Source organism: Delphinapterus leucas, chromosome 19 (genome assembly GCF_059928025.1).
Source record: "Delphinapterus leucas isolate spDelLeu-1000000601 "Yukka" chromosome 19, BTC_Dleu_Yukka2, whole genome shotgun sequence".
NCBI lineage: Eukaryota > Metazoa > Chordata > Mammalia > Artiodactyla > Monodontidae > Delphinapterus > Delphinapterus leucas.
The window spans coordinates 7,306,855-7,333,051 of NC_143147.1; the positions used below are offsets into that span (position 1 = coordinate 7,306,855).

The 26,197-nt window shown below is 57.8% G+C and overlaps 1 protein-coding gene across 11 annotated transcripts in view; it reads right to left on the bottom strand.

Annotated features, from left to right (window-relative positions):
- The window catches only part of TOM1L2 (target of myb1 like 2 membrane trafficking protein), a 102,974-nt gene that overhangs the window by 16,811 nt on the left and 59,966 nt on the right, over positions 1–26,197 (bottom strand). For 9 of the 11 annotated variants that reach the window (XR_016388818.1, XM_089900207.1, XM_089900206.1 and 6 more), the window contains 6 exons: positions 19,079–19,163; positions 13,313–13,391; positions 9,548–9,697; positions 5,397–5,531; positions 4,082–4,216; positions 2,337–2,453 (listed from right to left, as the gene is read on the bottom strand). Coding sequence is in view for 10 of the 11 variants with exons in the window: in XM_089900209.1 (XP_089756335.1) it covers positions 2,337–2,453; positions 4,082–4,216; positions 5,397–5,531; positions 9,548–9,697; positions 13,313–13,391; positions 19,079–19,163 (701 nt within the window). In the remaining variant the exon portion in view is untranslated. Of the gene's footprint in view, positions 1–2,336; positions 2,454–4,081; positions 4,217–5,396; positions 5,532–9,547; positions 9,698–13,312; positions 13,392–14,822; positions 15,559–19,078; positions 19,164–26,197 lie in introns of those variants that run through there. The other 2 variants (XM_089900204.1, XM_089900205.1) reach the window with 2 other exon arrangements.

Below are 26,197 nucleotides of genomic sequence, written 5' to 3' on the forward strand. Positions count from 1 at the left end.
CGGGTGGAGCAGACAGACCGGGGCTGCAGGCACGGTGTGGACGGGCTTCAAGCAGCCGCTTCCCGACCGGCCAACGGGGAGAGGTTGCTCCAGGCTCTAAGTCACCTGGCTCATCAGCGGCCAGGCCCAGAGTGAAGCCAGGGATCCCTAAGCCGTGGCTCTTCCTGCCCTGTCGTGCTGCTTCCCAAAGTCTATCCAGGTCATGTGTTTGGAGGCGGAAGTGCCTCCCCAGCCTGTCGCTGAGGATGTTCAGAAACAAGGCAGCACCAGGCATGCTGCCGGCATGGGGAATCAGCACAGGGTGGGGCTGGACAAGTCGCCTCCCAGGTCTCTCCCAGCCCAGAGAGGGAAGCTGCTATGCTCCCTCCGGGGTCCCGCCTCCCCTCGCCCACGCTGCCTGAGTTCCTGCCACTCTGCGAGCCGCGGGTGAGGCCACACCTGCAAGTCCTGTGCAAAGCACAGGAAGCCATCCGGACACAGCCGGCCAGGATGCTGGTCCGCTGCAGCGGCGCGCCCTCGCCGACACCTCCCGTTTCCCTCTTCCCATTTCCTCCCAGCAGTTTACTCAAATCCACAGCAGCTTCTGTGGGCACGAACACTTGGGCTGGTGACAAACGCATTTATTTCCACTTTGAGCTCTGGGTAGCTTCTGCCCTGAGCAATCTGGCCACCCTCCAGCTCGAGTGAGGGGTCCCGGGGCACAGTCTGATCCCATCCCTTTCCAAGCAGACCGTGGCACTTTCCCACATGCAGCCCCAACCCCTGGGAGATCCTGCTCGGCTGGCTCGAGGAGTGAGGCCAGCGGCCAGGACAGCCGTGTCTGCTTACAGAGCTGCCGGCTCCCAAGTCTCTCGTGCCGAAAGGACAGCCTCCCACTGACACCCAGAACCATTCTCTCTGTTTGACTTATAAGATAGCAGCGACGTCGGTAGGCTTGGAGTTGGAACAAGACAGAGGGAAGGGAAACGTCATGGGAAGCAACCTATTTTTGAAAACTGTGAGCTGACGCCAGGAGATCAGGTTCTGTTTGTCTTGGCTGATGGGCGTGTTTAAACACACACGCACACACAGAGGTGTGTGCTGTCTGCTTGGCCCTGGCTGTCCGCAGGGCTGGCTTTGTTCTGCTGCGCCTGCTACCAGGAACTCAGCTCTGTCCACTGCAAACCCCTGTCAGCAAGAATTCTGGTGCTGACACAGCACAGAGCTGCCTCGAGAGGCCCCTCAGTTCCTGCACTGTTCCTGGACTGATCTCAGTTTCCTGCGCCTTGGGTAACGCCTGGAAGAACCCCGCAGACCGCAGATGGAGGCTGACGCGGCACTGATGGCATGCCTGAAGCTGGGCTGCTGCGGGCACTGGTCGCTCGGCGTCCAGAGCAGCCGGAGGGCCCGGACCCAGGTAGGTAGGCCGCCCGCTGTGAGATCCTCCAGAGCGGGGACCACAGCCCACACCCTGGGCAGGTCTCCCCCACCCACACCCTCACCCCCTTAGGGGCTGGAAGGGGGCACGGCAAGAGCTGCTTGGGACCAGGCCACCTGGGAAGCGTGCCCTTCTGGAGGACAGCAGCCAGCGTGGCCCTCAGGGGACCAAGACCGGCTGCCCCGAGGGGCAGGCGTGGGAGGTGCTCCCCGCTGGCCCTCACATTTCACAGCGTCCTCTCCACCCTCCAGGAGGTGCTGCTTCTGCGGGCAGGGCCGCTGCCACTTCCCACCGATGCCAAAGTCTCTGAGACGGTATCAGGAGAGCTGGGCGCCAGCTCTGGGCCTGGCGGACCTGGGGTAGGAACCCTGCAGGCCAGCTCTTTCCGCCTGGCTCCCAGACCTGCAGGTGGCCAGTGAGCCACAGAGCCTCTGGAGCCAGGACGTGGGCCACCCTGGCCGGGGACCCTCAGCTTCACCCCAGAAGTCTCAGAAGTGGCTCCCACGAGCAGGAACAGCTAGCGGTCCCTGCACGTTTGTGACGTCATGTTGGGTGAACAAAGCGACACATAAAATCATACACCTGATACCATCTCAACCCCATGTGAAATAAACATGGAAAAAATGTCTGAAAGAAAATACATCAGAACACCGACAGTGCTTATCTGAGGACGCTGGGGTTAAAGAAAACCATTTTCTTCTTTGTACTTCCTTTTTCTTTCGATGGGCACGTATTTTGCAACTGGCATTTTACAATGAGGAAAAAACGTTTTTAAAGAGGATAAAGAAGAGAGCACCTGGGACTGGCCTCTGACCGCCTCCGGGATGCGTGGGCTGGACGCGGGCCTCCTCGGGCTCGGTCCCTCTAGAGGACGGGCCCCGAACCCCATCCTGCCCACCCCCCGCCCGGAGGCCCTCACCTGCAGCAGCTCCAGATCGGACGAGTCCTCCTGCCCGGGAACCATCTCCGTTAGCATCTCGGACATGACCTTTGTGTTTCCCCGAACGACGTCCAGTTCACTCCGCAGCCTGGCGATCTGTGGGGGCCGGGGGAAGCGTGGGGATGGGGTCAGTGAGCCTGCACCAGGTGGACGCGGTCCAGCTCTGTCTGCGTCTGCGCACGGGGGGCGCCGGCAGCTGGGAGCCCTGGGAAGCGCGGGCAGTGCTGGGTCGGAGCGCGGGGGGAGGGGGCCGAGCGGGGCCTGCAGGGGAAGTGAGCTCTCAGGCCCCGTTTCTGCTCCTTCACGTGGTGGAGAGCGTGGCCTCCAAGGTCCCTGCGGGTCTGGGGTCCTCGACTAGGAACCTCACAATTGCAGGCTCTGGCCCGGAATCGAGGCTCCAAGCACAGCGGCCTCTGAGCCGTGCCTTCCCCACCGGCTCCCCATCCAGGGGTGGCTGTCCCCACTGCCAGCTCCACAGAGCTCCCCAGAGCCGGGACCCGGGCTGCCTCTCCCACAGCAGGGACAGCTCTCTGAGCCTGTGTCCTCACCTGTGCAAAGGTGACCTCACAGGCCAGCCGTGGCCATCCAGGGGCACACCCCGCACTGCCCAGTCGGGTCTGCTGTCCCTCTTCACCGCATTCAGCCCCCTGCCCATGTCCCCTCGCCCATCCCAGACCCTCCTTCCGACCGCTCCCGACCTCCCCCCGGGCGCAGACGGCCAATCAGGGGAGGGTCTCGGTGGCCGTCCAACTGCAAACGCGTCCGCCTTCCCTCTTCCCAGGGCCACCTGGGAGGCCTGGTGCCGGCTGTGGCGGGGGCCCAGGAGGGGCAGCAGTAGTTTCAGCTGCGGCCTCCACCTCCTCCCTGCTCCGGGGATCCCAGGGGCCTTCCTGCCACTGCCCAGCCGGCCCATGACGCCCGTAGGGCAGGAGAGAAGGACCGCCGCCCGGTCTACTGACAGGAGACCGAGGTTAAGCGACCCGGCTGAAGCCTCACCAGGAGCAGCGGGCTGAGCCCAGGCCTGTCCGATCCCAGCCCACCACCTGCCCGGCTACCCCCTCCTCGGGGCCCACAGAGCGGAAATGTGCACACACTCCGCTAACCGGACACAATCGCTTGAGCCCTCTGTTTAAATGAGGTTCCATAATAATGAAACTGTCACAAATAGTAAATGAGAATTTAAAAAACAGAAACAGTGGATGGATTTTCTTTCAAGTCTGACCAATCCTCACTTTTTAACTAATGGAAGTTCTATAGATTCGTCTAAAGACTCGTCTCCAGACTCCTCCAAAAGAATCCAGGTTGGCATTGAGGCAGCATTAGCTCCGCAGGAAATAACTCGGGGAGACTGGGCATTGCTCGGGACGCAGCAGGACTTGGTCCTCCCTGCAGGCTCCGCCCTGGCCCAGGCTGACTTCTCTCAGGATAAGTCTAAACCTCTCTGTGGACACCCGAGGCCCTTCACAACTCCGCTCGCTCGCTCCCGGGCTTTTGGCCTCACCTCCTGCTGTGATTCTTGCCAGCCCCACCCCTGCCCCGCCCCGTCCTCCAAACCGCCCACCTCGAGTGACCACTGCCCTGGACAGCGCGCCCTCAGGAGGGCCGGGCACTTGCACCCGTGTCGCCGACACCCTTCACAGGGCCCGTCTGGGGAGGCCTCCTCTGTCTCCTGGGAGACCGAGGGCAGCGGCAGGCTCGCCTGTGGCCCCTAAGCGTGCACGTACCTGCTCTGAATTGGCCGTGATGGGGCCCGCAGCGCTCAGAGCCGGGGCCTGCGGCACCAAGGAGGAGCCACTGCTCGTCCTCGGCTGCGACTGGGACTTGGGCATGCTGGTGGCTGGGTCCACCTCCGGGACGCTCTGCACGGCAACGACAAAGCCTTCTGTCCGCCTGGCCGCCTGGGCAGTGGCCTGGCACTGCCCCCGCCCCCCCACCCCTCCTCCCTCCACGAACCTCACAGACACCGAGGCGGGCCACAGAGGCAGCCCCCAGCGCACCCTGTGAGGGCTCTGGCCACTCTCCCACCGTCAGGACCACCTCGGGATCGGAGGGGAGGGCCTGCTGGTAAGTTTTCTAATCAGGAGCCCCCGTTTGGCACCAGAAGGTTACTTTTTGGCCTTTACAAGCGGACTAATAGAAACAGTAATTATGCAATTTGCTGAACGTTCTCTGTAACTACAGGAACCGCCACGCTGCTCTGCGTCACGATTCGAAGAATAAAACAGGTTTACTCCACAAGGTGCAGCAAGTGGCTTGGAGGGATCACGTGAGAGAAACACTAGGAAAGCCCAAGTCCTCGTGCTTCCCTCTGGGCCCCTCGCGACCCCCTGAACGTGAGCCGTGCCCACGCGGGAGGCCTGCACGGCACCGTCCCTCAGAGATGGACAAACGGGGCCGTGGCAGAGGGAGCTGGGGTGGGTGCCTCTCCCAGATCCTGAGCCTCCGGCTCTCCCGGGGCAGAAGAGGGCCTGGCTGCCCCCGAAAAGGAAGGATGGCGTTACCTGGGCACCTTCCCTCCTGAAGCTGCTAGCATGTGGGAGCTGCCCTCAGCGGGCCCTCCCGGGGCTTTGCATCCCAAGGCTGACGGGAGTCAAGGGTGACCACTCATAGCCCAAAGTAAATTTTAGATCCATTTGACTTGTCCAGTTCAAAAACCCATGAAAAGGGACCTCGCCAGCCCCTCGGCGTTGCCGATGTGGAGGTGGGGCTCCTCCGGCCGCCCTGGGAGATGCGGTCCCCACACCAGATGCCTGGGCTCGGGAGAGCAGGTGCCGGGCCCCTCCCAGGATGGCTCCACCCTAGCGGCCATCTCCATGACAGCGTCCACACTGCTCCTTTGTCACCTTCTCCCACAGTTGGGGTGAAAACCGGGGCGGGTGGGGGGGGTCCCTGAGCCACCAGCCACCAGCTGTCTCTCTCCCGCACCCGCTCGTTATCAACAAGAAACGCCCTGGAGCCCTAAGGAGGCTGATGACAAGCTGAATAATTCAGAGGCTGTCCCTGCAACAGGCCCTTGGGGACGCGGCCGCCAAGGCTCACCCGCTGGGGTGTGTGTATGGGGGACAGCGCGTCCAGGTCAGCCATGGGGAACTCCATGCCCTTCCTCTTCAGCTCTTCGTAAGCGTGCACGACGCCCGTGAGGTCAGGGCTGCTCCGGAAGGCGTCGGCCCACGCCTGGAGGGGAGGAGGGGGCCTGTTAGGGGCGACGGGGCGCTCAGGGCTGCGGCCCAGCCACGCTGCTCCTTCCTGCCAGTGCCACCAGGCTGAGCACGAATGAAAGCAAAGCACAGAACTCAGTCCCAGCGTGGGGCACATCCTAGAGCGGAGACGGAGTGACCACACCGAAGCATGGGGCTGAGCCCAGGAGATGTGCCTGGCAACGTGCGGCTGGAGAGGCCGCACCCGTAAGATGCGCGGGGACAGCAGCATGGCCTCCACGCTCCGCGCATGAAAGTCCAGGCTGACCCTAGTAGGTCAGGGAGCCGGAGTCCACACTGCCTGGCCGCCCATCCGACGGGCGAGGTGACTGCGGCCGGGGCAGGTGCACCCGTGCTACTCACAGCGCTGGCACCAGGCGCCCGTGTGCGACAGTCCGCTGGGAAGCTCGGCCACTAGCTTCCGTTATGTAAGACACAACACGGGGAGGAAGGAACACATATTCCAAAAGGCTGCCGCTCGTCTCTGATTCAAGGAACTGTCAAAATTTATCTTTAAATTCTGTTCTTTGGAAGTTATAGAAGATATCAAAAAAGGAAGTGCCTCCAAAGGGCAGCCCCCAAGAGGGGCCCAGAGGAGGAAGAAAGCCGTCCTGTCTGCAGCTCTGTCGCTGTCACAGGGCCCAGCTGCTTCCCCCCATCTCTGACCAAGAGGGCAGTTTCCAAAAAGCCTCGTTCAGTTTGGCTGCTGCATCTCACTGACCACAAACCCTGCCGTGAGCCCGGCCTCCCGGGGCCTGCTCATCCAACCTGCACACGCAGGGACTTAACGCCCACGTCAGGACAGCCCCTCGTGGTCACACTTCCTCCTGGACGCTGGTGGGGGGCGCGTTTCACTGCTCACGGGGAGGAGGGGAGAAGCAGGCGGCAGTCAGCTCCTCCTGGAGCCGCCTCCGGCCTTCATTGCTGCAGAAAGACAACAGCTCCAGGGGAGCCCTTTTAACTTATGCTGCCTTCCACCCCCAGCAGGTCTGACATAAGAAGACCACGACTGTTCTCTCCAGTCGGCTGACACTTCTTGGGCACCTGTCCAGCAGCGGTCAGCAGGCCCCATGGACGGCCCCGCAGGGGGTACACGTGCCCACCTGAGCGACTACGTCCTCCTGCTTCAGGAGCCTGGCCCTGGGCCCTCGGAGGGCTGGACTGCTCTATGGGTAGATGTGGGCCCTGGGTCGCACCCACATGCCAGCCCGGGCCAGGGAGCAGGGAGAGCCTGCCTGCTGGGACGGCGCAGACACTCAGGAGAAGGTCTGTCCCCTCCCTGGCCGTCACCCGGGGTTCTGGGTAGCCTGCCTTGTCGTGACCAGCACTGCTCTTTGCCTAGGCAGCTGGGGTTGGCACGTGCTGTTCAAGCAACCAAGCAGTCCTGGCTAACCGCCCCCATCGTGCGCGGGGCCCCTGTGCAGTCTGGGTGCGGGGCTGCTAGCAGAGTCTGTGTCCACGGCAGTGCTCTCTACTGACCACACCCCTGACGCCAGCACCTTGGGGGGAAGCACAGGGCGGGAGACGCCGTGTGCCTCGGGCACCTTCCGGGCCGGTGCCCACACCTGTGCCCCCCAGCTGCCGAGTCTCCCGGGGGCACAGAGAAGGCAGTCAGACAGCATTTGTTAAGTCAGAGCGAACACGGCCTCACCGATGCGAAGATTCCTGCTGCAGGGACAGGGGAGCATGGCCACGCAGGCGGCCAGCGGACTGAGGTGATGGTGACAGCGCAGGAGCCCCTCTAGACAGCTGGCCCCGCTGAGAATCACGACCCTGCCTCAGGGGCCGTGGCCTCGGGAGGTCTGCTTCCCCACAAGAAGCCAGGGAGCGGCAGGGCGGCTGCTGTCAGAGCAGAAGGCCTGTCCTGGGGGCTGCAGGTCAGCATCACAGCACCCGCTCACTGCCCTACGCCCTGCCCCGCCCACCCGTGCCCACGTGTCAGGGGTTGGAAGGCCCAGAGGGAGTTCCGATCTCCTTTCCCCTGGGTCGCACACCAAAGAAAGGACTAAAACCTTATGCAAACATGAGCCATTTGCTCCAGACCCCTCAAGTCTCTCACCGCTGTGGCCTCTCCCATTGCGGAGCACAGGCTCCGGACACACAGGCTCCGGACGCGCAGGCCCAGCGGCCATGGCTCACGGGCCCAGCCGCTCCGCGGCATGTGGGATCTTCCCAGACCGGGGCACGGACCCGCGTGCCCTGCATCGGCAGGCGGACTCTCAACCGCTGCGCCACCAGGGAAGCACTCGACAAAGTTTTAAATCATCCAATTTCAGATCAATAAACAATTGCTGATTTAAACAATGGGTTCCGTTCCCTGGACAAAAGGAAGCTGCTGTGCCGTCCTGCTCATGCTCCTGGGCTTCTCACTCACAGGGACAGGGTTTCGGGAGCTGCCCGTCCACAGAAGCTACTGCAAGCCCGGCCACCGGCTCCCTGCCACCTCCTGAGAACACAGACCCCCCCGGCTTCCCCTGCCCCTCCCACCCCCCCACCATCAGCTCCCCTCTTCAGTGGAAAGAAAGAGAATTTTTAGACACTACTCTGGGGGGAGTGCGGGAGGCAGGGATGAGGTTCCTCCACCAGAACCATGTCCTTTCTGTCCTGGAACAACCCCAGGAAGAGGCTGAGGGTGGCGTAGATCGGGGGGATGTCCCACAAAGGGGACGTCACGGGAGGCCCGCCCTCTGGACAGGCCCCCTCCTCCTGGGCCACCGGGAGCCCTGTCCCTTCCAGAAGGGCCTGCTGCATCTGGCACGCTGTCCTCCTGAAGGGCAGGGTCCCTTGAGCACACGAGCCCGAGGGGGTGTCTTTCCGTGCGGCCCAGGGAGGTGGGGTGGCAGGAGGGCAGCCAGAGGACACGGCTGCCTGGCTGAATGGAAGGATTAGGGGTGGAGGGGAGCGGGGAGGGACGGGCATCCTGACTTCACAGGTGCACTGGAAACGCCAGCTCTGTGGGCCACCCTGGGACCACGATGCCTGGGATCGGCCTTCTAGGAAGGTGTCAGAGGGACGGTGGGTGGGGAGCGAGGGGCCGTGCAAAGAGAGACTTTCTGAAGTCTCCCGTGCCTGTGGGGACACAGGTGCTGGAGACTTCAGAAAAGCTGCAGCCCTCGCCCTCCCAGGGGACCATCAGACCTTAACTTCTCATTTTAAAAGCACATTCAACATGGAAAAAACATCACCTTCTTTCCAAGACGGGTTTAAAAAGGCCAACAGGATGCAAAACCTCTGTGCACCCGTCAGACGGGCTATGAGGAAGATGATGGCGAGGACATGGGACACTAGGACACCTGCTGCTGGCGGGGTGGGGGGGCCCGCTGGCGGGGGTGCCGTGTGGGAGCAGCCTGGAGGCGGCTCCTCCAGCCCCAGCCGAGCCTTCGGAGGAGGTGGCCCTGGCCGACACCCTGACGGCACCCTCCCGAGAACCGCCCAGCTAAGCTGTTCCTGAACCCCTGGTCCACAGAAATTAGGAGGTAATAAACGTCCGTTGCTCTAAGCTGCTAAGTTTGGGCTAATTTGTTACAGGACAATGAATAATGAACACGTCCCAAAGTGTCACCTGTGCTCTCGATGCTCCAGGCCTTTGCACACACTGCTCTCTACCTGCCATACCCCTTGCACTCTGACCTTTCCACCCAGCTTGTCACCCCTCAGGGTTCAACAGACTTGTCATGTCCTCAGTGAATCCTGAACATCACCCCCACGACCCCAGAGTTGGCCCCGCCCTGTGGCACGTGGACCCGGCACGTGGCTCCGTTAGGCTCCAGGCCTGTCCCCCATGGGCAGCTGAGGGCCAGGCACCCGGACACAGCCAGCAATGGCCAGGAGAGCCACCGCTGAGGGTGTCATCTCAGCGGGATGAGGGTAAAAAACAAGTGTTTCTCAACAAATATTTAAACCCAGAAGCACCCACCCTTTCCTCCAAAGGATGGGGAAGCGTGAGGACTTGCTGCTGGGAGGCCCTGCCTTCCTCTCTCCCCGCCGACCCACCTGGATGAGAGCCAGCACCTTGTCCTGCACGATGGTTGGGGGGTTGCTCTTGGGAGAGATGATTTTGACCAGGACGCCGTCGATGAAATCCCGGTTGGCCACGAGGACGTGGAAGCGGTGGCCACAGTTCTTCACGCACGTCTCCAGCACCTGACGCGGGCGGGATGGAAACAGAGGTCACCCCCAGGGGCCAAGGAGATGCGGCCCCCTCTCCCCACTGCCGACCATCCTGCCGATGGGCTCCTCCAGAGGCAAACCCTTCTGCAGGACACAGGTGGCCCCTTGCTGGCTGGGGTCTCTGGGCCTGCACAGCAGTCGGGCGGCACCGGATCTGCACGAGAAGGGTACTGGGGTCTCAGCGGGGTCAAAACGACCAAGCATCCCTGGAAACGAGCCTCTGGGTTGGTGGCAACAGCCGGTGGATGCGGGCCCTCCCGGGCGGAGCCCACCGGAGCAGCCTGCACTGCTGGTGAGTTACTGGACCTGGCCGTGAAGAGGCGAAGGCCCCACACGGCCGCACAACCCTGCTTCCACAACTGCGACCGGCCGTGACCCGGGTCTCCCACCCCCATATGCAGTTTGCGGCCTTGGCCACATTCGAATCAACTCTGCCCCTCCTTCCTCGTCCGGAAAAATAAGTTACACAGGCCTCGGCCGCTAGAAAAGCACAGCGCTTGTGGGTTCTGAGCAATGGCCAGTGCGGGCTTGAATCTCAGGTCCACTTTCAGGGCCAGTCTGTCTGAGCTCGGCTTCCCTGCCTGCAAAGTGGGTGCGAGTGCCCCGCTGCAGGACTGCAGTTAGGATGAGCGTGTCTGAAGCACAGACCTGCCTGGCGGGCCAGTGCAGGAGGATGTGTCACAGGGCTACTGTCCTGGGCCCCTACCGCATGAGCGAGGGGCCTTGAGCTCACAGCACCCACTGGCGGGTCCCTCCAGCCTTGCAGGCAGCTCTCCGGACCCCTTCGCTCTCTGGAAACCCCCTGACCCGGACGATGAGCCGGCCCCTCCCACGCCCGCACCCAGGCCACAGCTGGCTGGTGGGGACTGCCTCCACGGAAGGACGTCACCAGCATCAGGGGACACTGCTGGCCGCCTTGCTTGTCCTCATTCGCCTAAACTAACTGTCCACTGGTGACCCCAGGCAGCCCCTCCCCGGGGCTAGGGTCGGACAACAGGGCTTTCCCTGGACAAAGCTTGGTCATGGAGGAAGTTCCTAACACTGATGTTAGGAACGTGACTGCATGGCTGACCCAGGGGAGACCCTTTCACGTTGTATGTCATTTCACTCCATCCTCACAACTCATTCACCCTTTTTAAGTGGAGGCTGTTATCCCCTTTTTTTTCCCAGAGTTAAAAGGCTTAGAAGGTGAAGAAAGTGGTGTAGGTACAAATTGCTGGTCAGGCCAGAAGCAGGACAGGATCCCCTGCAGCCTCCTCTGAGCCTCCGCCCGCCCTGAGGCACAGGGCCACCCTCCTCCAAGATCAGCGAGTGCCTCAGACGACAGGCAACCTCTGCCACGCTCTCGTTCCCTCATTCGGTCCTTAAAATGCCCTGGACGGAGGCGGTGGGGCCGCCCGGCAGAGCAGGAGCTGCGGAAGTGCTCCTGGCTGGCAAGCCCACTGCAGGCTGCTCTACCAAAAAGGCAAATCTGTCGCTGTGGGTTGTTGGTCCTGAAACACGGTGGGAACTTTCCTGAATGCAGCTAAGGCCCGCGGAGTAGGCAAACGGCGCCTCCAAGCAATCAGAGCCGCACTAGTGACTGAGCAGGAAGCCCCAGACCTCTGACCAACTCCTATTTGGGGTACATCTTGACAACCTTGGTGGGGGCAGATATGAAGTTAAAAGGCCCTCAGGAAGCAGGAGGACTGTGATGGGTGAACAGGGTTAGTTCAAGGACAAGACAGAGAAGCCACGAGAGCAGACAAGAGCCCAGGCAGTGTGTGCCAGGCTGGGCCTCCAGGGGACGAAAAATGGGTCTGCACCTTTCACAAATCTCCCAAAGGCATTACGGGATTTGCAGCAAAGGCCTGGCCACATCAAAATAAATAAATACTTAGGAATAAATCTAACCAAGGAGGTGAAAGATCTGTGCCCTGAAAATTACAAGACATTGGTAAGAGAAAGTAAAGACACAAGTAAATGGAAAGGTATCCCATGTTCTCGGATCAGAAGAATTAATACTGTTAAAATGTCCACAGTACCCAAAGCATCTACAGATTTCACAGAAACAGAAAAAACAATCCTAAAATTCATATGGAACCATAAACGACCCTGAACAGCCAAAACAATCCTGAGAAAGAAGACCACAGTGGGAGACATCACACTTCCTGATTTCAAACTTATAATATAGTTTAGCTATAGTAAGCAAAACAGTGTGGTATTAGCATAAAAACAGACACACAGACTGAGAGCCCAGAAATAAACCCTCACATATACTGTCAACTAACATTTGACAAGGGAGCCAAGAATACTCAACGGGGAAAAGACAGTCTCTTCAATAAATGATGTTGGGAAAACTAGATATTCACATGCAGAAGAATGAAACTGGACCTCCAACTTACACCAGTCACAAAAATTAATTTGAAACGGTCTAAAGACTTAAATGTAAGACTTAAGGAAACACTAAATGGTGGCCCTCATGCTCTACTACAGGAAGGAAGGAATGGCAGGGCCCACGGTGGAGAGATCTCCATCCCAGGCAGCTACCACGATGCTGGGCATGGAGTGGGAGGTGTTTAGATGCCAGGAAAATGGCCTGCGTGCTAAGAGTTCGTGAGTTTTGCCTGTCCCTGGTGATTTTTGTTTCTGAAAACAGTTCATTTTGGGCATCACTGTGGGTTTAGTGAAAGCTGCAGTTGAAATTCTGAGGAAAAAACAAAAGCTTTCAACTCCCTGTTTCTCAACTGGTCTTTTTCTCATTATTCGAATGCCAATTCCCTGGCAGAGAACTCTAATAAGTCTTGGGTTTTCACTTGGGCAAGAAATCCAAACAGTTTCTCTGCTTTAAAAGGAACATGTTACGGCTGTTTTGGATAAACAACCCACTACTCAACCCTACAGGGAGGTCCACATGCTGACCTGTTACAGTTTCTATTAGAGGAACATGTTGTGGCCTGGTTTTTGCCACATTTGAAAAAATGTTAGCTTTCAAGACAGAAATAATACCTGAAGTTGTCCCTTTTAATTTTCTGACATCCGAAAGACGGGCAAAAACCTGGTCTGTTCCTTCCTGAAAGGAGTCACTTGCTGACTTTCCCTAGAACCTCTGCGGCGATGTTCAGTTTCTATCCCATGATCCAGTTGGCACCTCACTAGCTGTGAAGTCTGGGCAAACCTCTGGGCCTCTCCGAGCCTCAGTTTCTGCATCCGTAAAAGCGGATGCTGAAACCTATTTAGGAAGGTTTCTGGAAGCATTTGAGTTAACATCTGAAGAGCTAGCCTAGTCTCGGGCAGGTGCTCGGTGGAAGTCGGCACTTTTACAAGGAGAAAGCTGACCCCTAGAGAAGCAGCTGGCCTCAGTGCCTCACAGCAGGCTGCTGGCCACCGGGGACCCACGCCCAGGCCTGTGGCTTCTCTGCTCTGGGCTTCTGCACCGGACAACACTGCCCGTGCCGCGTCCCTGCTGGCTCACCCGTCTCAAAGGGTGGACACACTGGGGCGGCAGCAGGAGGCACAGCTACCCCTAGCAGCGCTCACTCCAGGCTGTCCCCCAGCTGCGGCTCCCAGACGTTCTCCCGCCCTGGGGGAGGGCAGGGGGGCACTCACCGTCAGCGCCAGCATCACCTCTCGGTAGTTCCGGTTCCCGTTGAGCCGCTTCTTCAGGGCTCGAATGGCATCCTTTGGCCTGGAGAATAGACATAGGCAGATCCTGCCAATCCCACCGGAGCCCCAGCCTACAGAGTCAGGGCCACTCGTGCCAACTAGCATGTACACGAGGTTACTTGCTACCGCGTGTTTGTAAATGTGAAAGACTGGAAACAAACGAAATGTCCATCAATGTGAATCAGGTTGAATTAAATTGTGCTTATCCATACAACGGAGTACTATGCAGCTGCACAGAAGAATAAACACTCTTAACGCACCAAAAATACAGACTAGTGTCATCTGCGAGCAGGGCAGAGGGGACGCAGCCATGTGAGTTACAAAAGGACAAGGAATGCCCAGCGCACACATCTTTGCCAGGAGGGGACCCTGGAGGGAGCCTCCCCTGGGGAGGGCGCCAGGGCCGAGGAGGAGGGGCTGTTCCCCAGGTCGCAGGCTGCAGCCCTCTTGAATTCCACATCACGTGCAAGTATGATTTACCCAGAACAATAACCAGCCTGCCACTGGTGGGTTCACTGAAGGGACCCCGCCAGAGAAACACAGGCGAGAACGGCCAGGTCCCTGTGCAGATCTGGATGTCCAGGTTCCAGGCTCTGTGGAACTCCTTTTTCCCTGAGAAAACTGAAGACTGCTCAAAACCCTGTGAGTTGTGTGTTTTGGTACCAGATCTGACCCGGCTTCCCGGGGGCCCTGTAGGCAGAGCTGCAGGGTCCTCCAGCTGACAACAGCTCTGTCATACGCCAACTGTCTGCTCCCAGTACACACTCCTCCTGAAACCACAGCCACGCTGGGAGGCGGGTCTCCAGCCAGCCCCTGAGGGCATCTACTAGGCGCAGTGCCCGTGTCTAAGGGTCCCCCGGTGCCCATGGCCCACTCTGGGGAACCCCGCCCTCTGCTATCACAAGTGGGCTCCTGCCGCCCACCCATCAGCAGGCCAGTATAATCTGGGTCTTTCCTAAAGTGAAGGTTCATAAATCGGGGCCTCCTATTCCGACAGTTTGGAAACACAATCTATTTACCAGGACTTCCCTGGTGGCGCAGTGGTTAAGAATCCACCTGCCAATGCAGGGGACACGGGTTTGAGCCCTGGTCTGGGAAGATCCCACATGCTGCAGAGCAACGAAGCCCATGCACCACAGCTACTGAGCCTGCACTCTAGAGTCGGCGAGCCACAACTACTGAGCCTGCGTGCCTAGAGCCCGTGCTTCACAACAAGAGAAGCCACCGCAATGAGAAGCCCGTGCACCGCAAAGAAGAGTAGCCCCCGCCCGCCGTGACTAGAGAAAGCCTGCGCCCAGAAACAAAGACAAAAAAAAAAAAAAAAATACTCTCAAGAAGTGCGTGAGGGAGCTGGGGAAGGAGAGGGGAGCAGCTCTGCCAATCAGCCCAATTTCAACAGAAACACACAGAAGCAAGGCGAGGCTTCTACAAGGAATAAACAGACCCGAGTCACCTGAAGCATGGCTTCCCCGCGGAACTTCTCGGCTCCCTGGGGAGGGGTCCCTGCCAGGTGTGTTTGCAGTGTGGCTGCAGTTCCCAAGCAGGGGTGCTGATTTCTGCAAACATGGGACTCGACAGGCTCTCGGCTTTGAGGACTTGGTGGCCTGGGGCTGATGAAGGTCAGCAGCCGCCGGCCAGGAGCGGGGACTGATTTCCTCTGTCTCAAAGGCCCCGCCGGGCACGCTCTCATCCCTCCTCTTGAACTTCCACGGGGCACTACATGGGAAGAGCCTCCCAGGGCTCTGCTCACTTGTGACTCATGGAGCTCCTGGGTTGGGGGGGCACACGGTGGCGGGAAATCAGAGAGGCGGCAGGCTCCCGGGTTAGAGAGAAAGTGAAAATCCACCGAAAATCCATCGGGGAAGTGCTGCTTGAGAGGCACTGGGGAGCACCAAAGCAAGTATTTCTCTCTCTCCCCGGGGAAGCAGCCTCGGAGACAGAATCAAAGTCCTGTCAGAGGAACCGCACAGCAGCCGATCAGACGCAGAGCAGGAAACTGGGAGAGGGGAGTGGGGTGCTGGAGCCCAGCAGAGCAGGAAAGGGCCCCAAGCAGGGGGAGAGGTCGGGGCTGCGGGAGCTGGACCCCAGACCCAGAAGAGACCTTCTCTCTGGTCATCCTGAGCCCACCTTGCCCTTCGGCTCCAGAACTACCACCTCTGAGCTGCTTCCCACTTACCCCGCAGGGGGGCGATGCCCCGCCCCGCCCACCCTGGACACCTCCTCTCCTCCCGGCCGCCCCCTCCCAGCTGTTCCCTTGCTCCATTGCATTTATCCGGGGCTACTCCAGTTTAGAGGCTGGGGCACAAAGAGTCCATGAGCTGGGGACGGTCCAAGATGGTCATGAAAACGACCAAGTCAGGGGATCCTCACCAGAGCCGCATGTCAGAATTGCCTGAAGGGCATTTACTAAATCCACATGCCTGCTGCACCTAACTTGGCAGGTCTGGGTGAGGCCTGGTAAACAGGGTCTAAAACATCCCGGGGAGGTCATCTAGCCAGGGCACTCCTGCCTAGTGACCAAGGGTCCAGGGCACGAGGGGCAGCCACACAAGGCCCCAGGCTGGAGGTGACCCCAGCCTGGGCGTTAGGGCAAGCCCAGGGAGGGGCCTGCAGGACAGCTCATAAGATCGATGCTCAGCAGGACCGTCTCCCAGAGGTGAGCTCCGAATAAATAAAGGAAGCACGGACAGAGCTCCCGTGCTGGAGCCTGAGACCCTCATCATTAAAATAGTCTGGCCCTGCCCTGTTGGGCTGGAGGGTGCTGCCTGAGCTGGTGTGGGCCGGGGCTTCGCATGGGCCAGGCACAGGGCGGGGCAGTGAAGCCACGAGCGAGCCACTGCTGGGGCCCACTTTATACCCGAGCGGACCGAGATGGGAGGGGAACCCACCCAGGGTCACCCAGGCCCCTGGTCCCTCTCTCCTGCCCTGCCATCCACCCACCTTGCCCGCTGACCCCTGGGCGGCTGCTGGACCCCACCTGGCTGCCCCTCCCCAGGCGCCTGGCACTGGCCTCCCTCGTGGAGCCCATGTCGCCCTGGGTCACGACCCCCTTCGTCCTCAGGCCCTGAATTCCCAGGGACTTTATCCACTTACTCTCTTACCTCACGAATGTGTCCAGGTGGTGGAGATGTGGCCGTAAGGAAGACAGATGCCTGGCTCAGGGAGCTCGGGGCCCAGGGCTTTGGGGGCGAGACAGACACTCCCTCCCACACACATCAGAACACGCGAGTTTGAGCTGTGGCGAGCCCAAGTACAATACGGGCTGTGAGGGGATCACACAACGGGGGCTTATCCGCGGGGTGTTGGGACAGGGAGAGGGCAGGCTTCCCCTCATTCAGGAAGAGGCCAACAGCAGGGGCCAGGACCCTCCCTCGACAAGGCAGGGGGAGGGGCTGGGCTCCAGCCCCCATGGGACGAGGACGCTCCGTTCCGACACGTGTGCACGTTCCGCGCTTCCTGGGGACCCGCAAGCTGGGCATGAGAGTGGGAGGTTCACGGAACCAAAAGACCAGCGGGGCCAGAGAGACGTCAGGAAGGCCCGTGGGTGAGGGAGGAGCTCGGTGTGGCAGACGGAGGGGCGGGCGACATGGGCAAAGGGAGCTAGAGTGCCCGCGGCCTGAGCCCCCTTCCGGCCTCTGGTCCAGATGCCCATCCCACCCCCCCGCACTTCCCACTTCCTCCCCTCTGCACCCACGGCCTCGGCCACCCGTCCAGCACCCGCCTCGGCCTTCAGAGGCCGCGCCCCACCCGTGGGCTCAATAAACGTGGACAGGCCGGGGGTGGGGTGGGCAGGAAGGAGGCCAGGGGCCGCGGGGTTAAAATGCCTTCTCCTCAACACATCCCGTCTCCTGCCAGGACCGAGCTGGTCGCCTGCAGCTCCCCTCCCAGAGGGCTCCCAACCTGCTGCCCCTAGGGCGGCCAAGCCCTCCACCCCTCCCGCCAGCGCTGCCTCAGAAGGGCTTGAACCTTAGCTGAACCTCCAACCCGGCCTGCTGGGCCTCGGGATGCAGCTGCCCCGAACCTCGGATTATCTATCCTGTCTCTCCTCTCAGGCCCACGGCACAAATTCCACCGGCTCCGCCTTCAGAAATGCTCAGACTCTCATGGCTTCTCACCCCCTCTACTGCCACCCCAGTCAAAGCTGCCATCGCTTCACACCAGGGTGATTGTGACAGCCCCAGCCCAGCCGTCCTGGGCATGGCAGCCAGCGTGGTCCCTAAAATGAACCTCAGGGACTTCCCTGGTGGTCCGGTGGCTAAGACTCCATGCTCCCAATGCAGGGGACCCGGGTTCAATCCCTGGTCAGGGAACTAGATCCTGCATGCTGCAACTAAGAGTCCACATGCTGCAGCTAAAGATCCCAAGTGCTGCAATTAAGACCTGGTGGAGCCAGATAAATTTAAACACAAAAAAAACTATAAAAAAAAATAAAATGGGGACTTCCCCAGTGGTCCAGGGGTAAAGAATCCGCCTTACAATGCAGGGGATGTGGGTTCGATACCTGGTCAGGGAGCTAAGATCCCACATGCCGCAGAGCAACTAAGCCCGCATGCCACAAACTACAGAGCCCACACCACAACTACAGGAGAGAAAACACGCGCGCCACAACTAGAGAGAAGCCCGCGCGCCACAACTAGAGAGAAGCCCGCGCGCCACAACTAGAGAGAAGCCCGCGCACCACAAGGAAAGATCCCGCATGCCTCAATTGAGACTTGATGCAGCCAAAAATAAATTAAATAAATAAATCATAAATAAATCTTTAAAAATAAATAAATAAGATGAACGTCAGACCAAGTGGAAGACAGGGTCCCTGCCTGGATCCCAGCCCCCCGGCCCCAGTGCTGTCCCTCAGACACAACAGAGCCCCTCTGTCCTGGGACCGTGCGCTGGGAAGCCCTTCCCTGGCCTGGTGCTCACACCTCCGCCCCTCGAGCCACCTGGGCCAGGCCCTCCTGGGTGACTTGTTCACAAGCACTCACCCCCAGCTCTTCCTCCCCAGCCATGTCACCAGCTGACCAGGGTGCGTGGTAGCTGTCCTGCTCGTGGTGCAGGGGAGGGACTCCGTCTGGCCCGTCCCTGCTGTGCCCTCAGTACTCACTCTGGGACCCGGCATGAGGTGGTCACTCAGGACATGTTTGTTGAATGAAGGCAGGGCCAACCGTCAGAGGCTGGTCCCCAGCCTCCACGTGGCAAGGCCAGTAAGGACAGTGCCAAGGCCAGGGCTGCCCAGGTCTGGAGAGGGTTTAAGAGGGCGTGGCTACCGTAAATTCCATTTTTACGGTGTGGACAGAGGGCCACATACCGACTAATTTGGAAGCAGTACACATGGAATGTGCCTGTGATGCAGAAGAGGACGTAAATGCAGCAGCAAGAACAGACCCGGCAGCGCAGGGGGGCGGGGCCTGGGCCTCACAAGTCTGCCCCGCGCTCCGCCTTCCACTACCCCACAGACCCCGGGGGCCTCTCCCTCCTGGGACTCCAGCCAGTCCCCAGGGCTGCGGAAGGCGGGAGGAGGTGGGGATCGTGCTGCAGGGGACCCCGAAGCCAAGCAACGTCATTCCCCTTGTGATTAAGAGGCGGTCACTGCTCTGACCGCGGGCGGGGGGAGGACGGTGAGGAAAACCACTTGTCAGACGTCAGGGCAGCGGGCTGCACACAGACCGACTCGAGCGGCCCGCCGCCCGCCTGCCCTGGGTGGGGGACACGCACCCTTCCTCCGTCTCATTGATGATGTCGCAGATCTCCATGTTCAGCGTCCAGTCCTCGCTCTGCAGGGAGCCGTCTGTAGCCTTTTCTGCAAATTCAGAAAGAAAACTGGCTTACACTTCTCCTGGAATAAGGACCCCGGCGGGGAAGAGGAGGGACCCGGACCCACCCCACTCTCCCACCAGGCAGATGGGCTGAGCCGACAGCACCTCTGGGTGCTGCTCCCACGAGAATACCTGGGAGGGGGGCCGGGGGCTGACTCCTAAGCCTGCCCTTCATTCACCAAACTCCCATGAGCTAGAACTCTCAGAAGAGAACGCAGGGGAAAGGCTTCATGACATTGGGTGTGGCAATGATTTCACTCATGGATGTGACAACAAAAGCACAGGCAACGGAAGAAAAAATAGATAAACCAGACTGCACAAAAATTTAAAACTTTCTGTGCATTAAAGGACACAATCAACAGAGTAAAAACGGAGTAACCTACGGAATGTTAGAAAATATTTGCAAATCTGAGGAGTATCCTTTAGAATAAATAAAGAAGACCTGAACAGACATTTCTCCAAAAAAGATATACAAATGGCCAACAAGTCCATGAAAAAAAAAGTGTTAAAAATCACTAGTCATTAGGGAAATGCAAATCAAAACAACGAGATACCACCTCACACCCACTAGGACGGCTGCTATCAAAAAAAACAGAAAATAGGGACTCCCCTGGTGGTCCAGTGGCTAAGACTCTGCGCTCCCAATGCAGGGGGCCCAGGTTCGATCCCTGGTGGGGGAACTAGATCCCACATGCGTGACACAACTAAGAAGCCCGCATGCCGCAACTAAAAGACCCCTTGTGCCACAATGAAGATCCAGTTACATAAAACAGCCATAAATAAAATATATATTTAAAAAAAAACAGAAAATAACAAGTGCTGGAGAGGATGTGGAGAAACTGCTTGTGCACTGTTGGTGGGAATGGAAAATGATATAGCCCTTATAAAAAATATGGCAGGGGGCTTCCCTGGTGGCGCAGTGGTTGAGTCCGCCTGCCGATGCAAGGGACACGGGTTCATGCCCCGGTCCAGGAAGATCCCACATGCCGCGGAGCGGCTGGGCCCGTGAGCCATGGCCACTGAGCCTGCGCGTCCGGAGCCTGTGCTCCGCAGCGGGAGAGGCCACAACAGTGAGAGGCCCGCGTACTGCAAAAAAAAAAGAAAAAACAAAAAAATGGCAGGTCCTCAAATTATCAAAAAGAGAACTACCATATGATCCAGAAATTCCACTTTTGGGTGCACACCCAAAAAGAGTTTCAAAAGAGTTGAAAGTAGGATCTCAAAGAGGTATTTTCACATTCATGTTCACAGCAGCATTATTCACAATAGCCAGGAAGCAACCCAGGTGTCTAGACACAGATGATGGATAAACAAAATGTGGTAGGTTCACACAATGGAATATTATTCAGCCTTAAAAAGGAAGGAAATTCTGACACCTGCTCCAACATGAATAGAACCTCAAGGATATTATGCTGAGTGAAACAAGCCAGATACAAAAAGATAAATACTGTGTGATTCCACTTATTTGAGCATCCTGAAGTAGTCAAATTCATAGAGAGAAAGTAGAATGGTGGGTGCCAGAGGCTGGGGGAAGGAGGTGGTGAGTTGCTGTTGAATGCGGACAGAGCTTCAGTTTTGCAAGACGAAAAAGGTCTAGAGAGCGGTTGCACGACAATGTGAATGTATTTAACACTTAAAAATGGTGAATATGGCCAATTTTGTTATGTGTATTTTAACACAATTAAAAATTAAAAAAAAAAAATCCCCCTAAGGTAGGCATGATTCTCTCCCACATTTAGAAAGAAGGAAGTGAGGCTCAGAGGTTGGGTCCTTGGCCGGGATCACATAGCTGAGTTGGTGGCACTGACATCCGGTCTCAGGTCTGTCTGTCTCTAACGCCTAGGCGTTTGCTGATATGGCCTCAGCAGTTAGCACAGGCGAGTTTGGACCCAACGTTGGGATCTGAGCTGAATTCCAAGCCTGCCCCATCCTAACTGCACAATTCTCGAGAGGGAGACCATGACCCCCCTTTCAACAAAAGCTTCAAACAACCCGCACTTCCACTGACGCTCCATAAAAACCCCGCGACCTCTGTACATGTTGGAAGGGGCCTTGTTTTACCGGAGGCAGCTGCGGAGAAGGGACGCTCGTTTTGTACACAACACCCTGGAACTCACACGCCCAAACGAAGGCTGTCCTTACAAGCGGTGAGCACACACTCCAAACAGCTACTGCTGCTGCTCCAAACATCTGTGCAACAGCCTTCATTCTGCATGGAAAAAGCCTCACTGCTTTAATTTTTACCAAAAAGGCTATATCCCCAAACTTTTCACCCCCTTTATTCGTCACCCTGGGCACCCAAAGACTCCCTACCCGCGAATGAGCAAACCTGCCCCCAAGCGGTGAGAGTCACCCCTGATGAGCCCATGCGTGCGGTGGGCTGGGCGGGGGGCGGGGGTCTCAACCACCAGAGCCCACGGTGCCACTTGGCAGGAGCATTTGATCGGGGGAGAGCAGGGGCAGGCACGCAGGAGGAATGGCCAAAGCACCGTCCAGTCTAGAGAAGGGAAGACAGAGGGCAGAGGCTGCTCGAGGTGAGGGCAGAACGAGGCAGCGTCGGGACGACCCTTGCCCCCATCCCCCACCACCCCCACCCCCCGCTCGTCCGGCCACTCGCCTCTCTGAAGGGCCCTCCCCTTCAAGGTGTCCACACCCAGAGGAGGGGACTCCCCCCCGGGGTCACACAGCAGGGGTGTCTGCGGCCACAAACCCAGTGGCCCCCTAATAAAGCCGTCCTGCCTGCGACCCTACGGAGCCAGCGAAGGGACAGGCCAGCCGGCCAAAGGGCCGCCCTCCGCCGGTGGTCTGGCCAGTCACAGCACGGGCCACGGCACAGGCTCGGGAAGAGAGAGCAGCAGTGGCACCGTGGCAGGGCCACGGGGACACTGTCTTGGAGGCTTAACAGAGGAAACGTTCAATCAATGAACCTCACATCCAAGTTAGGGGTAGCAGCAGAGTCCATGAACCTCCCCCTCCCCCGGCACCAGGAAGGGGGTCAAAGGCATGAGAACCCATCCTCGGGGTCAGCGCTTTCTATTCAGTTACCGGCGTTCTGAGTTTTCAAGCTAAAAGATAGATACTCCTTTTGATTATAAAGAACCAACCCCCAAAGAATGCTTCTTTCTTTTCATTTTGCTGGATATGCCACAGAAATACAGCTGTGGGTATTTGGCTCGGCTGAGACAGATGAAGGAGGTACGGCTGACAAAGGAGCTCAAATCAGTTCTCGTTTTCCTCTCCTCATAAAAGAATTCCCCCAGCAACAGAACTGAGTTGGATCTGATTGCCCTGCAACTGTGGCCACTCCCATGGGCTCCCTCCCTCCGTCCTGTCCCCAGGCCAGAGGACGCAAAGTTCAGGCTCATTTCTTTTATCACATAAATTGTCAAAACAGAAGATAAATCCTGGTGCAACAGCAGAAACACAATGCTCCAGGGGACAAGGGCCAAGTCATTCCCGCCAGCTAGCCCTTGGGATGGAGAAAGATCAAAGCACCAGTGACCCGGGCTGCAAAGGGCTGACCTTTTAGAGGTCCCCGGTGATATGCTAATGACCAGGGGCTGAGCAGGCCTGGGCAGGGCAGGGCTGGACAGGGCTGTGAAGGGCAGGGCTGTGAAGGGGCAGACACGGCTCCCATTAAACCTTCAGCGTAAAGGAGTATGTCATCCTGATGCTGTTGCCATGGCATTTTCTCCATTCAGAAAAGGCTGCCTCCTGCCTGGTGCGGGCTGGGGGCCAGGGCGCCTTGAAGGTCGACCCTGGGACTTCCCTAGCGGTCCAGTGGTTAAGGCTCCGCGCTTCCACTGCAGGGGGCACGGGTTTGATACCTGGTCGGGGGCCGCTCGACCCTGCCAGCCATGACAGTGCCCTCTCCCAGCAGGGCTTTTCTCCAGCAGCCCACCCCTCACCCTTCCCACGCAGTGGGAAATCCCAGGCGGTCCTGCTGGGAGGAGCCTCGAGACCCAGTGGCTTGGTTTCTTGGCTGCGGACGTCCACACTCTGCTGTGAAATGGAGCAACTTCAGAAGCAGCCAGCCCCAGAAGGCGGAAGAGGCTGGATTAGCATTTTTGCATTCAGCAACATTCTTCTGGTGAGAATGGAGGAAAAAAACAGCCAAATTTTCTACCTCCCCAACAATCAAGAGTGTGAGAAGGAGCCCAGAGGTGCCGGCGCAAAGAAACAGCGTTCCGGGTTGCTTCGTGCCCGGTGTGGAGAACGGAGGAAAGGGGGTCTGGATGGGCAAGAAGCTCATCTGATGATACGTACCAATGACGGAAGCAGCCATCTGGATTCCGCATTGCTACATGCTAGTGGGGCAGGTGGGCACAGACCAGCCAGGGGGAAAGAAAAATCAACCCCAACACTGTACTCAGAGCCATGGTGGCCGCTTGCTCCAGATTCCTAACCTGCCCTGTGAATGTTAATTGCAGCTGGTCCTCTTCCACTGGAGAGCCTCGCCTCTGCTTTATGGGATGTCCTTTTCTACGCCAGCAGGCCCCACTCCTCCTTCACCCCTCTTAAAAGGCAGATAAAGTACATCTGAACAGCCCGCAGACTACAGAGGCAGCTTCCTCTGGAACTTTAAGTCAAAATAAAACCCCGTGGTCCCCATGCCACGTACTTGAGATTAGCAGCCTGAGAAGTGCCCTGCACCGTCCTTGACCTGCGGGCAGGGAGAGGGAGACGGCCAGTCGTGACCCAGTCCAGCCACAGCACTGGGGCCCCGATCCCTGGGCCCTAGTGCCACGGGGCCATGGGGAAGTGAGTGGCAACCCCGCCCCTGCCCACCAACTGTGACAGACCACGGCAAGCCCCTGTAAGCAGGGCACATAGGACAAGACAAGCCAGGAAGAACCAGCCAGAGCTGGTGTGAAGTCCTCAGGGACTGGGTAAGCCCCTCTCCCCCACCCCGCAGCTGGAGAGGGCAGGGGGGTGGGTGGTGATGGAGAACTTGCTTCCAACCTTGGCTGCAGGTGAGACACCCCTGCCTGGGTCCCGCCCTGTGCCTTCCCACCAGAACCTGTGGGCACGAGGCAGGGACAGACAGACGTGTTCCAACAGCGCCAGGGGGCTGGGGGTCCCGCCCCGGGGAAGGAACGGGACACAGCCCTCCAGCTAACAGCCACTGAGGGCTGGGCATGGGGAAACAGCAGGAGGCAAGACAGACCGAGTCCCTGCCCTGCAGCTCGAGGACCCTGGCTCCAGTCCTGGCTCTGCCACGTTAACCCTGAGCTCCTGGACTCTGCTTCCCTTTTCTTCTCTGGTTCCTTCTCTAGGTGTTGTTTCCCGCCAAATGAGGTAACAGGTCTCAGTGATCTCTGATCCCCCCAGTCCCCTACCCCACTCTGACAGTACATTGGCCTATGATTTCTTTTCTTCTTTTTCTGGTGATTTTTGAAATAATATTTATTTATTTATTTGGCTGTGCCGGGTCTTAGTTGTGGCACGTGCGATCTTAGTTGTGGCACGTGGGATCTTTAGTTGCGGCACGCGGACTCTTAGTTGCGGCATGTGGAATCTAGTTCCCCGACCAGGGATTGAACCCGGGCCCCCTACATTGGGAGCTCGGTGTCTTAACTACTGCACCACCAGGGAAGGCCCCCATGATTGTGTGTGTGTGTGTGTGTGTGTGTGTGGTAAAATATACGTAACATAAAATTTACCACCTTAACCATTTCTAAATGCACAGCTCAGTGGCATTACGTACATGCATACTGCTGTGCAACCATCACCGCCATCATCTCCAGAAATTATTCATCTTCCCAAACTGAAACTCTGTCTCCATTAAACCCTCACTCCCATCCCCCTCCCCCAGCTGCTGGCACCCACCCTTCTGCTTTCTGTCTTTATGAAGCAACCCCTCTAAGTACCTCACATAAGTGGATTCATACAATATTTGTCCTTTCTGTGACTGGCTTATTTCACGAAGCATAATTTCCTCAAGATTCATCCATGTTGGAGCAAGTGTCAGGATTTTCTTCTTTTCTAAGGCTGAATAATACTCCATTGCGCGTAGAGACCACACTTTGTTTATTCTTCTGTATGGGCTGTTTCCACCTTTTGGCTACTGTGAATGATGCTGCTATGAACATGGGTGTGCAAATACCGGTTTGAGTCCTTGCCTTCCGTTCTTTTGGGTGTATACCTAGAAGTGGGATTGGTGGTCATACGGTGATGCTATGTTTAACTTTTTGAGGAACTGCCAGACTGTTTCCCACAGCGGCTGCACCATTTTATGCTCCCAGCAGCAGTGCACAAGGGTTCCAATTTCTCCACACCCTCGTCTCCTTGTTATTTTGTATCTCATCACAGTCTTGATTTGCATTTCCTAATGACTTAGTGATGTTGAGCACCTTTTCACATGCTTATTGACCAACTGTATATCTTCTTTGGGTAAATGTCTATTCAAGTCCATTTTTAAATTGGGTAGTTTGGTTTTTTGTTGTTGAGTTGTAGAAGTTATTTAATTTTTATTTATTTATTCATTTTTGGCTGTGTTGGGTCTTCGTTGCTGTGTGCGGGCTTTCTCTAGTTGTGGTGAGCGGGGCCTGCTCTTTGTTGAGGAGCACGGGCTCTAGGCACGTGGGCTCCAGTAGTTGTGGCACACACGCTCAGTAGTTGTGGCACACAGGCTCTAGAGCACAGGCTCAGTAGTTGTGGCACACAGGCTTAGTTGCTCCATGGCATGTGGGACCTTCCCGGACCAGGGCTCGAACCTGTCCGCGTCCCCTGCACTGGCAGGCAGATTCTTAACCACTGCGCCACCAGGGAAGTCCCTAGAAGTTATTTATATATTCTGGAAAGTAATCCTTTATCAGATACATGCTTTGCAAATATTTTCTCCCATTTTGTGGGCTGTGTTTTCCTCTTTTGATAATGTCCTTTCATGCACAAAAGTTTCCAATTCTGATTAAGTCTGATTTATCTATTTTTTTCTTTTGGTGTCATATCCAAGAAATCATTGCTAAATCCAGTGTCATGAAGCTATCCCCCTGTTTTCTCCTAAAACGTTTATAGT